Here is a 12,991-nt window from a genome sequence, read left to right on the forward strand (position 1 = left end):
TCCCGGTGCTGTAAGCTTTTAAAATATGTATTGAGGAGCGAAGAGTCACTGTGTTTCTCCTTGCACTGTGTTGTACAACTTGACACAAAGCTTCCAAATAAATGTGGGACTGAACATGAAATAAAATATGATAGCAACTCAAAGATATTGTTAAAGACACGTGCACTTGTTGAAACTTTAAGAGCAGTGGTTATAAATGTTGTCGTATGGGGCACCATAAGGGGGTGAAAAGTTAGGACGATTCTAAGGGCCCGTGACTGACAGGGGCCCACACATTTGAAGAACATTAAGAAAAAAATGTTTAATGTGATATCTTTTCATAGGGCCCAAAGTCCCTGGTGGCTCCCCCAATACAAGGCTACCAAGCAAAGCAACATTGTGTGAAACACGCAGACACATTAATGAATAAATATATAAATGTAAGTGAAATAATGTATGAATACATTAACGATATATAATAATTATTTTTTCAGTTTTATTCTCAACCTATAATTTTTATTTAGGAATTTCTCTTGTTTTTCTTCTGGTACTTATATCCACATTAATTATTGATCTTTTTTTTCACATTTACTTATTCTTGTATTTCTTTTTCTCCTGTATGTATGCGTTTATTTATTATTTAGTTATGGTCTGCCCTCCATACCCATGTGCTTGTGTGAATAAAGGTACAAATTAAATCCAAATCACATCACAAGACCTTTAGTTGGGCGCTCAAGGTTCAACACCCAGGAGAGGGACACATTTTGTCTTCTGCGATGCTGATGTTAAATCTGGAGAAATTGTCCCCACCACCATCAATAACACAACCTTGATATTGTTGTCTATATACACCTATGGGCATAGAACAGTGATATACAATAAACTGGTACTTTCACCCTCCATACTTCCTGGTACAAACATAAAGAAAACCTGGAAGTACATTACAGCTACATTTTCCTATAAAATTATCAACATACTTTGAAAATGTATGTAAAATCAGCAAAAAATACAAGTAGAGTTTTTAATATTTTATCGTTTGGTTTAAAAGTTATCCATCCCAGTGTTGGAGGACTTAGTACATCATTGAGTAAATGTAACAACCATCCATGTTTCACCTGGAGACAAATTATTGTAAAATAGCTTGTAACAAATTTGGTGGACATTTAGTATAGAGTTATACTTGTGCGTCATAGTGAAGAGTCTTGTGCGTGTCTATTAAATAGACAACATGCTTTGCAATAGCCAAAGTAGACAGAACATTTTCACAACCATTAAATGTGTGAATGGACGTACAATCAACCCATTACTGTCTCCGTCCGAGAGCTCTGTAGCCGATTTACATTTTTGAAAAGGTGCACATAAGGGTGCAATGGGTTAGCTTCCCAACACACAAGTGTAATTCCATCTTCACACTCATAAACACTGACTCACTCTCCTAAACATACACACACAAAAGAATGCAGGGATTTATAGAGTGCTTTATCACAGGCGTGCGTCCGGAGTTTTGGGTCTGTCTAAGTGTTGGTTGGTGGGCTTTGCCGGGTCTAGTCATACTCCCAGGAAGGACACAGCTGTGTCTCTCTCCTCGATCAGCTCGGCCGCTGTGGCTTCCATCTTTGATTGGGAAAACTCGTTGATGGTCAGACCCTCCACTATCTTCCAGGACTTCCCCTGAGGAAACAAAATACATTTATACGTTTTGTATTTTGGAACACAAGCTTCCGACAGAAATGACGTAGTTCACTGCTAGCTACAGTATTAGATAACAAGGTTAGATGAGTTTTACCTTGATCTGGACAGGGAATGAGTAGATGAGGTCTTCAGGGACTCCATACCTGTTGCCAGAGGAGTAAACCCCCATGGAGATGAACTCACCCTGAAAAGGAATAAGGAGATACTGCTTGAAACAGCCTTTCCAATAGGATTGTCCTTACCTAGATGTGGCATTTGGTTATCACAGAGATTAAGAAACACTTAACGCTAGCATTTCCCAGAGCAATATGTAACGCGTCTGAAATCAAAGACACGACTTCATCTTCTTCTAGCACAAAGAACATCAGCCAGATAATTACTTTGTCACACTCCTAAAAGTCGGTGTACATTCATGAATGAGCACCAACAGAGAAATATGCATGTGTGCTCTTCTTCTCAGATTTATGAAGCCATGAATACCCCATGGTGTGTGTGTAATATGTGCACAATTTTAACCTCTCAGGTAGGCAACACAAATATGTAGGCACACCCTTAATACTGTATACAACCCTTAATATAAATACCTTGATAAGCTACATCAGTCTCAATTACAGGAACAACAAATCATATTCTGTTTCTTTTCACCTTAAAATATCCAAAAAAACAAGGATTGGGGATTTGTGTTTGTTGCTCACTAAGTAACAGCCACTTCTCAACAGAATGGCAACCGGCAGACATTCTCACGTCACTACTGTAGTATAATTAAATATGGTGTTTACCTCAGGGGTGCCGGACCAGATGTCTCTCATGTGGTCACAGATGGCCTTGGCTGCAGACATGGCGCTGGACAGCTTCCTGGCCTTGATGACGGCAGCGCCTCTCTGCTGCACTGTCTGCAAAACAGGAACATGGACCATCACATGAAACAGTGGCAGTCAATGGGATTGTGAACAGAATAACTGAGCCAGGATAGTGTTATTAAAGGTGGGGTAGGTAAGTTTGAGAAACCGGCTCGAGATACACTTTGTTATATTCCATGGAATGCTCTTAACATCCCGACAGCAATGAATATCTGAAGTGCTTTGACAAAAAATCTATAAAAAAAACGTCATCTGTGGAAGCCGTGGTACTGTAAAAAGCACAATAACTGGATGGCCTACCTGCCTGTCAGCCTTCCATCGGGGCACAAACTTATCTCGTGCCCTCATTGGTCATGTGCGCGTTCGTGTGTGTTGGAGGAGGGGCTCTGTGAGGAAGTGGCAGACTTTTTCCGGTTGTGTATTTTCAAATTCTAGCGATCTCGAGCTGGTTTCTCCAAAATTACCTACCCCACCTTTAAGCTGTGCGTCTAGTTTTGTTTTGAATCTTCAAGGTTTTGAGATAATGTCTGCAAATCCTCTGGAGGTTTAAGATTTAAAATACATATTTGAAAGATGAAATAACTATTTATTCTGAAACAATTACTTCTGTCACTTTCAGTCCCATTACCAGCTTTAGAAATTACATAACAATACATTTGATGTAGTATGTTCTGTGTTCTTGACATGTGACATTTGTTTGAGAGGCCAGGCTAAACGTGTGATTTTCATATACTTTAGCAGACCTGCAGAGTATTGGTTTCTCATATTCTGCATCTTAAGCATCAGTCACAGGAACCATAGAAATATCTCTCACAGTCCAATAGTTTCAACTCACAGCGATGAAATCTCCTTTGAGCCAGGCATCATCCTTGACGGCCTCAAAGCAGGCGAGCTCGCTGCCGGACATGTTGACCAGGCAGTGGTGCACGTCGGGGTACTGGGTGGACGAGTGGTTGCCCCAGATGATCACATTCTTCACATTGGTTGCAGGGACGCAACAGCGCATCGCCACCTGCAGGACAGGAGAACAAAGTCAGGTTAAAGTCTGGGAATCTAACACGTGAAGACAAGTTTGGAAGTACAAATGTGACTCTAAAGGAGGGTACCTGAGAGCGGGCCCTGTTGTGGTCCAGACGGGTGAGGCAGGAGAAGTTCTCTTTGGGGATGGAGGGAGCAGACTTGGCTGCAATCAGACAGTTGGTGTTGGCTGGATTTCCTACAACCAGCACCTAAAAACACAAAAAGAAAACTTAAAAAGAAAACCTTAGGGACTCATCCTTTCTAACTTAATGTAACCTCATTATTGTAACAGATTAATAACAGTTCACTTATAGTCCTGTCATTTAAAACTGTAAATCTGTGTTTGTTGTTATTTTATTAATTCTAATCTGTATGTAAAGGGTCTTTGTGTACCTTAAAAAGTAAAATAAAATGTATTACTATTCATATTTGTTCCTTTGGAGAGAGGAACTTGATTTAAAAGCTGCCGTAGGATCAAAATGTTATTCTTACACATCCCCTTAACAAGCAGACTTGTAATAGGCTTTTTATGATAGAACAGATATTTTACACAGCAACAAGAGGGCTCTGAAAAATGGCGATCATCCAAACAATGCAATACAAGTCATTTAGCCATAAGCAGAATAGTTTAATCTACAGTTAAAAAAAAAAGGAGAGGCCGTGTCGTTAAATGTGCGTGTCAGTGCAGGTCTAAATTGCCTCTCAGTACCTTGACAGTCTTCTTGGCATACTTCTCCAGGGCGGATCCCTGGCTCTTGAAGATGGCCACGTTGGCCTTGAGCAGGTCCTTCCTCTCCATGCCTTCCCTGCGGGGCATCGAGCCAACCAAGATGGCGGCGTCCAGGTCCTTGAAGCCCACCTCCTCCTTGTCAGTGGGGACAATCTCTGTGGAGAAAGAAAGGGAAAACATTACTGGTTGAAGGTTTATAATCATTCATTCACAGTTTACTCCTTGACAAAAAGTCACTTTACGGTAAAACTTGAAGCACAAGGTTTTACAGTTTTGTCAATGATTTTACTAACTTTATCTGTCAAGGTTTTGAGATCATGTCTGCAATGTTTCTGAAGGTGTAAGCATAAAGAAAATCACATCTGTTTCTTGGCGTGCTTCCCTCAGGCAGCTCCCAGGAGTTTCAACTTTCTTCTAAACTGACATTTATTTTTGTTCTTCAGTATTTTTGTTTTCCAGCTGAAAATTACACACAGGTATTGACCATCTCTAAAGCAAAAATACAGTGTGAGAAAAAGTGTTTAGAGAGTACTTGTCCATGGACAAGTGAGTTTGGCAATTTACTTGTCCGAATACATTTTTCACTTGTCCAGAATGGACAACAATTGGGGCCACTGGAATCTTCTTCTTCGTCATCGTATCTTACACTTTCCCACGGTTTTTACGACGTAAGATTTTACTGCATCACACAAAGGGTTGGGTATCGTTTGGATTTTAACGATTCCGGTTCTGCTTTTCGATTCCGGTTATTTTCGGTTCCAGTTCTTTGAGAGGGTAAAAATAAGTCCCATGACAAACTGGGAGAAAAATATATTTATGAAAACATTAAGTCAAATCTGTATTCCTATTTACAAATCACTTCATACTGTTTAATTTCTTACGGTTATTGAATACAATTATGTAAAAATAATCTCTGCATTGTTTAGTTAGTTCTAAGTGGTGCAGTTTGAGAATGTACAGTTAGCCCAGTCTCCTTTGATGTTACACTGCAACCTGCCTGTGAGACAGAGTCCAACCACACATGTCCAACACATAGGACAAAACCTAATAATAAATCATTATATTTATAGCCTAAGGCCTAGCGCTTTTCTACAACTCAAAGACGCTTACACATGTCCTGCAATACACATGCTGCAGCTGCCCAGCTGCTCACTGTTTGTAAAAGTAAATAAATAGTATTTTCATTTCAATAATGTACTTTCTATACCCTGCTTCATAAACAGTACTGACATCCCTGTGCTCCTCCGAGTCTGGGGGTCCGGGGATGTGAGGACAGCGCGAGGACACAGACAGGGAGGCTGCTTCACTTCATAAAGGAAATGGTGGTCAATATTAACAACATAGGAGCTAAAACGCTTAACAACCTTCATTACGCATTAGAGAAAGAACATAAGAAAGTTTGACAAAGATGAGGCTGTTAAACGGGCAGCGGATCTGCTGTGTATAGAAAGAGAGAGAGGCTGAGCTGCACCGTGCAGCGGATACGGAGCATAGAGAGAGCTGCAGTCCGCGGGGCTCGGGGCTCGGCCTCGCCTCCTCACAACTCTTATTAATCCCGGTACCGGACAATTGTTCCTACTCGGAACCGAGTTTTGCTTCCCAACCCGGCCACCGTGCTACACTTCCCGCCCAGCCCCCGTCTAACTGTACAGAAAGCGGCGAGATGCATTTCCTTAGGAATCGACAAGCAGAACCGAAACTAACATTTCTAAACGACCAATGGAGGACACGTACAATTTGCGAATGAGTTCTGTCTTTTGTAAACTGAATGTATCAATAATTTGTCAATAAATCACTACTTGTCCCTACTTGTCCCATATTGTAAATAACGTCCCGGACGGTGGGACGTGTACTTTTTCGCACACTGCATTTTTGGGCCCATTTATAGCTCATATTAGTGCCATTTCTCACTGATAAACAGAAACAGGTTCTCAGTTGTATTGAATTAATGTTTGCATCAGGCATTCCAAATAATTATCCACTCCTTTAAACAATTATACCAAAGGAAACAAAGTTCACAGCCAAAGTCTTGTCAGTCCACATGTCTGATAATTAATAACTGGGACATTTCTCATCCAAAACCTTTTGCACCCTTTCTAAATGACACACATTTGGTCTGTATCCCATGTGCGAGCAGTATTGTGCGGCTGGGCCCATCTCAGTGCATGAAGCGTTGTCTTTGCAGCACAGTTGGTTAATACAGGGGCCTCTCACATCCCATGTCCGAACAAAGCAAAGGACAGCACCAATTCAAAGGAAAAATTCCAGGTCACAATGGAGATGGCACATAATGGCGCCTCACGACTGATGTCGGTTACACTGATGACACCAAAAGTCCCAATAAAAACCAGTGCCTATAGTTATCAAGTGTCTTTGAGAAGGAAATAAGTCCGAACTGTATTAGCATCCTTACACTGACAAATATTTGGTCCTCTGAGAAAAATTATTTAAAAACTCCATAGTATTCAAATGTATCCATCTCCAATAGTTGGGAGCGCTGCAGAGCAAGTGGTGAATAATATTCTAGGTGTAGTAACATACAAAAAGAGATTTAGTTTGCACCTCAATGTTTTGTTCCGGATTCAGCAACTATGAAAACATTTGTCCGTCCTATACTGTTTATATGTAATCATTTAATTTAAAATGTATGTATGTATAATCCTTGATGGGATGGACAAATAGCCTCGGTGTGATCAGATGCTCAGCTACCACTGGATATCATAAGCGGACAATCATCAGTGCCTTAGCATACCTTATTATTTTAGAAGACAGCATATGGTTACAATTAATAGGCTTTACCATATAAATAGTATAGTAAGAAAAGGATAAGATGGAAATCGGAGGTAAAGTAACCAACGCTCTTTAAAATAGTGATGTTACACAGCAAATGAGTGAGTTTGGGAAGAACAGACCGGAATCCTTTGACACAAAGAGAGTCCTTGGTGGCAATTATCAAAACATTACAGCAAACATGCATCACCTTCTCTTGGGACAACCAGGCAGAAGTTGTATTCCTTCAAAAGTGTAGACAACTTAAAAATCAAAACAAAAAAAACTGTCCGCCGCATCTTTACCCCAGAATCTCCTCGTAACTACAACTGCTCCAATGACAGGATGTTAAGGGGAACAGTGATATTTAATTCAAGTATTTCAATAACGTATTATGATGTTATTAATAGTGTTTAGTTGTTACCTCTCAGAAGTGGGAGGGCACAGTCCTGCAGCTCCATGACGACACCCTCCAGGACTGGCAACATGGGTGTAATGTCCAAAAGGAGCAAGATGACTGGCTGACAGAAGAAAGAGGGAAGGAAGTAGGATGAATGGTTTGAAATGAATAATAACATGCTGGAATTTTTTTTTAATGTACTTGAAATCTAAATTCCCATGTATAATGATAGGCCAGTGGGGAATTAGTTGTTTCTGGAACAGTGTGGAGGCTTTAAGCCATTTGGATCACTGATGATTGCATGAGCCAAATGGATCAAGTTCTTTTTAAGTTGGCCTAAGAGCCTCGTACAAGATCTATTTAATTGACTTCAAGGTCAACCCTGGCTCATCAAAGGGCGCTTAAACTTGTGAGTGCAATCTGATCACTTCTCAGTGGGAAAAAATCTGTTCAATGTCACCCCTAGATTTGAACTGTAAACATTTGTGATATTTACAGCTGTTTTGCCTGGGGCTCTCTGTGCCCCGTGTGTCTCGTGTGATACTGACCTTACACTCCCTAATGAGATAAGGGAATTGAGAGCATGACAAAGCCCTTCCTTACCTGATCTTTGCCAAAGACATCTCCCTTGGCAATGCTGAACAGCAGGGAATAGGCAATCTGCCCAGCAGCGCCGGTCACCAGAACTCTAATAGGCTCAGACTGCAAGACAAAAGGTACACAAAACAGTGCTGTTAGTAATATTAGCATTGATTTCACAGCGGGGCATGCCAGTGACCCTTTAATTGTCCAGTGCACGTGGATGCCTGACTGGGTGTCTATTCTTGTCAACAGGATTTACTAAAGCAGGGGGGGGCACTTTAAAAATAGACTGTGCTTTTCATACAGGTCTCTATGTTGCATATCAAATGCAGGACACACTTTTTTAAGTTCAACGCCATCTTTGTCATTCAATCTCCTGAAAATGACTAAAGTAGCTACACAAGTGACAAAAGGATACATCAAATGTAATAAACTCCAACGGTTAGGTTGCGTCATGCTGTCAGCCAGAATGCAAGAATAGATCAACTTTGAATAACTTTGCACACGTTTGTGAAATTCTCATCGTTACAATCGGAATAACTGTGGTTTAATCTGCGTTAGACATGCAATACCAAATACACCGATATATTCGCTAGCTGTACTCACCATGTTCACACGGTAGGCTGAACTGCTCTCACTCCCACTTATCGCTCAACCAGCAGGTCACTCCTATTTAAGTCCTGAGAGCATCACGACACTTGCAACCATCTGACGGCAGATTTTACATCCGGGTAATTGTAGTTTTGAATACTAGGTAATGTAGTTCTTTGTCAAAAATGAAGAAGTTATCCCGTAAAAGAAAAGGGCGCTATCGGTCATATTTGAACAACTTATGCTATACAACCAGGCTTTCATATGTAATGTCTGTTTATTGAGCTAACTAGTTGCGTTTCATTGTCGCTAATGAGCTAGCTGGTTAGCATAGCCCTAAAAGTACTGCTTGTCGTTGCTTAGCGACCAGTTCGACCTGCCTCAGGAGTACAGTTTGTTTATACTTTAGCTTAGCCACTCGTTAGCAAGAAAGACCAACATGTGGACCGAAAAGAGGCATCAACATAAGTTATCGATATGAAACGTAACAATAACTGGTTGACGTCTCAGTGAATAGCAGGTTAAGTTTGGATAATGCTAGCTTACTAGAGCAAACAGCTACTTCACGTGTTGTCTTTATCAACCAAACATGGCTTACTATTTATGTTTGCTGTGAAAGCAGGGGAAAGAAAGTTTGGGGCTCTCTGCTGGAACTGCTACCCCCGCGACCCGACCACGGATAAGCGGGAGAAGATGGATGGATGAAAGCATGGATGTATGTGTGAAAGGCATGATTTAGGTGTTATTAGTTTGATATCTACTGAAGCTGAGCAGCCAAGGGGAGAGCACACACTCTTTTACTTTGCTGTCTTCATCACTGCAGTATTTGAGGTAAGTTAATGATAGCTAACTAACCTTTCTCATCTCTTTCTTCCTCTCTCAGTCTGAGTCTCAATCTTCATCCCTCTCCACTATTGTCAATGCTGTTTATCAGTGGTATTGTATTGAAGTACATTTACTCAAGTGCTGTATGATTTTGGGGTACTTTGGGGGGTATTTAAGACACCTTTTACTTCTACACGACTACATTTATTTGATCAAATTAGTTACTAGTTACTTTACAGATTCAGATTATATATTAGATTCTAAGGTTATTAAAAGTAGCTCTACATTTACCAGTTGCAGTGAACACAATGCATCAAAAATAACAATGCCGTAATTGAATATAATTCTGAATTAACTTTTACTTTTGGTACTTTAAGTGTATTTTAATGCCAATTATTTAGTACCTTTTACTTAATAAGATGTCATGCAGGATGTTTACTTTAACAGAGTATTTTACACTGTTGTAGTTTTATTTTTGATGTGAAACTGTGCTTTTTTTTTTAAGAACATATAACAAGAAAACAAAACAAGAACAATTAGTTGCCAGCAAACATATAAAGATAATTCTTAATAAACAAACTACAAGGCTGACACAGAGTAGGAAGATGTATATGGCAGAATATAGCCTAACTATGTACCGTAGTGTTTATCGAATATAGATACAATATAAGAACACAACTGCTCATCTTTGGTTCTTCAGCAGCAAGAGATGCGTACATGTTTCTTTCTACTATGTTGTTTTGAGTTGAGAGGACCCCTATGGAGGCCCAGTGTTAGGTGAGGCTGGTGATCAATATTTCATGGCCTCATTACAGGCTCATTACCTGACTCCAACAAAAAGCAGAGGAGATGGTGTTACACTGAGCTGGTGTCAGACTGTGGTCTCATGTGGGCTATAGCTTGGCTGGCTCTCTGCAGTGTTATGACGCAACCTAATTGTGGATAAAACCGATTAAGTGTTTGTGGCAAGTTTCTACTGCTTGAAATATTCACTGATCTATTATTCATCCATGTACAGTCGATCTTTCATTCTTTCATCCTGATGACACAACATGATCTCAAGCCACCACTTATTCTCCATCCAAAGCCCAAAACTGGCCCTAATGTTAAGGTGTCCACCTGCCAGTGACAGGGGCTGACTGACACAGACCCTTCCCTCCTCAAAAGGCTGTGTGTAAGAGCCGCCTGATTCAGAGACGTTTGAAGCAGCTGCCGCAGCCTGGCAGGGTTCCTCTCGGCTCACATTTACCCCTCTGTGTGGCAGCTTGTCTGTCAGGGGTGTCAGTATTGGACAAACAGGTGCTCAAAGCTGTCTGTTGGCTGCATGGCATACTGCTGGAGGATCATACTCCGGCTGTATTACATTTATTGGAGGGCCTTCAAATATGCCTTGCCCTACGTTTGATCGTATAGTCCTTTGTTCAACTCTTTTATTAACGGGGGATAATTACTGTCAGTTAGCTAACTGGTGTGATATCTAAGGAACATGAATGACCTGTTTTGATTGTACGTGGTGCCTTTTCTTCACGCTATGAAGTTACACGATCAAGGTTGCCATGCAAAATTATGGATTAAAAGGGTTTTCTAGGCCTGAAAAGTAGTTGTTTCTACTAATCAACATTAAAACTACATTGCATTACTATAACGACTTGTGACATATCTTTTTATTTTTTTGGGATGCAAGGATGACTTCCTAAGACAGCTGATTGTGACATACACAGGACATTACATACACAATACATTACACAGGAGATGCCATATTGACAGGGTCAGATAGGAGGGCTGCGGACAGTGAACCGCAATCCTCCTGTTTCCCCTCTAAATCCCCCAGCAGAGAAGCTGCACGCTCCATGTTCAGTGGGTCCAGATACTCCCTCAGCCACGAGTCCCTCGTAAAGCAGGCTGGTTTGCGTTCCTTCCAGTTTAGTAGCATGAGTCTTTCTGTGGCTAAACAGCCCGATGTCCAGAGCCGATCGGCAGTCCTTGCAACATTGCCATCTGGCTTGAGACCCAGTAAACATGCAATGGGACATGTAGGGAAATTAACTTTTAAAGATTCAGACATTAATGATATTACTTCTGACCAAAGTTTTGTTGTGACTTGTGACAGTTCTGACTTTTCATCAACTCGCATTTGAAAGAGTCTGTTGTTGCTGTAACTGTAATTTACAAGTGAGTCTCCAATGTGTATTTTCCTCTCTGGCAGTCTCCCTATCAGGTTGACGTGAGGGGATTAGGGCAGGCTTCGTCTTTGTAAAAAGGAAATCAGAATGAAACTAAAAACAGCAGCGGCACACATGATAATATCTAGTGCCAGTGTGCCACGCCGGCCTGATCCTCTGTGTGTGTGTGCTGTGAAAACAATCGGCATTGTGGGTGTTTTGTCCCGCCCACCAGGCCAAATTGGAGCCCCGCAGAAGCGAGTGGAGTGGGCTCACGTGCACAAATCCTGAACTGCATACACGTAGTAACACCTATACATGTGCACACACACTTTACTGTCACGCTTAAAGGTGTACATTCTCGATAAGTTCATGACGTCTCTTTCTCTGTACGGTGTCTGTCTCCTCTGCTGACCGTCCTTTGTCCACTCCATCTCCTCTTTTGTTCCCCTTGTCATTTCACCTCCCTCACCTCCACCCTTTTCTGTCCTCTCCTACTTTATCTCCTCCTATTCTGCTCCTGCACTTGTCCCTGCAGAGTGCACCTGAGTGACCCTGTTACGTTGGTGTCTGGGAGGCAGATTGCCAGCACACCCACCGGCCTCCACATCACCCTCTTATCTGCCGTGCTAGACCAAATAGCTCTCACAGTGTACAGGCAGACATGGAGAGATAGCAGGTGCCATTCACACGAGTACATCCACATTCGATACATAAACAACACGCAAACACAACACACAATTACACCATCATCACGGCTATCTCCCATCATATTCAACGCCCTGTGCCATCGCCTTGTTTACTTTATGACATATCTGTGTCTAAGCGTTGTCATATTCCCGTCTTAGATAAGTTGATGAAGCTTTAGAATGATCATAGCAGCAGATTAATTGTACTCTTTTTTTTCCGTCCCTTACATTGTCATGCAGACTGCAGCTCTGTTTAAAACGAGCCAACGTGACCTGGTGCTGTCCGTGTCTGATATGTGCAGTGACCGTGACTTCCCACTAGGTGTCAGTGTATGGCTGTGGTCGGTGATTCTTGGATGTCTCTTATCATAGCCTTTGAAACTGGTGTTGATGGATATGTGGTGAAGACTCTCCGAAAACACTTGTTGCTGCAGCAGTCGTCTTGCCTTTAAGAACCGGGCGTATTACTGAAGAGTCAAATTACCAGTTATAATTATCATTCCGACATTTGGTATGTGTGCAAGCGAGTAACTTCACACCCGTTTGCTGTTTGCCAACAAAAGGTGCATGAGTTGGCTAAACCACAAATTGTCCTAAAACCTGAAGTGCCTTTACCTCAGATGGGAACAGTTTAAATATGTATAGATAGATTCAACTTATTGTCATTACGTAGTACAGGTACCATGTAACGA

General features: G+C 41.4%; 2 protein-coding genes across 5 annotated transcripts in view; one reads left to right on the forward strand and one right to left on the reverse strand.

Moving 5' to 3' along the window:
- Positions 1 to 992: 992 nt before the first annotated feature.
- On the reverse strand, positions 993 to 8,730 carry mdh1ab (malate dehydrogenase 1Ab, NAD (soluble)). The gene is made up of 9 exons (XM_034100785.2): positions 8,639 to 8,730; positions 8,054 to 8,152; positions 7,475 to 7,571; positions 4,261 to 4,436; positions 3,638 to 3,760; positions 3,367 to 3,543; positions 2,451 to 2,564; positions 1,766 to 1,855; positions 993 to 1,650 (listed from the first exon to the last, which is right to left on the reverse strand). Exons 1-9 carry the CDS (start codon positions 8,639 to 8,641, stop codon positions 1,528 to 1,530), a joined length of 1,002 nt encoding a protein of 333 aa, XP_033956676.1. The 5' UTR covers positions 8,642 to 8,730; the 3' UTR covers positions 993 to 1,527.
- A 60-nt stretch (positions 8,731 to 8,790) lies between these two features.
- Positions 8,791 to 12,991, forward strand: part of wdpcp (WD repeat containing planar cell polarity effector) — a 99,102-nt gene continuing 94,901 nt past the window's right edge. The window contains exons 1-2 of one of the 4 annotated variants that reach the window (XM_071205577.1): positions 8,791 to 9,143; positions 9,243 to 9,454. In XM_071205577.1, the coding sequence (XP_071061678.1) occupies positions 9,341 to 9,454 (114 nt within the window). In that variant the 5' untranslated portion in view covers positions 8,791 to 9,143; positions 9,243 to 9,340. Of the gene's footprint in view, positions 9,455 to 12,991 lie in introns of all 4 variants that reach the window. The other 3 variants (XM_034100782.2, XR_011644435.1, XM_034100783.2) reach the window with 3 other exon arrangements.

The sequence above is a fragment of the Pseudochaenichthys georgianus genome, chromosome 15, assembly GCF_902827115.2.
Source record: "Pseudochaenichthys georgianus chromosome 15, fPseGeo1.2, whole genome shotgun sequence".
NCBI lineage: Eukaryota > Metazoa > Chordata > Actinopteri > Perciformes > Channichthyidae > Pseudochaenichthys > Pseudochaenichthys georgianus.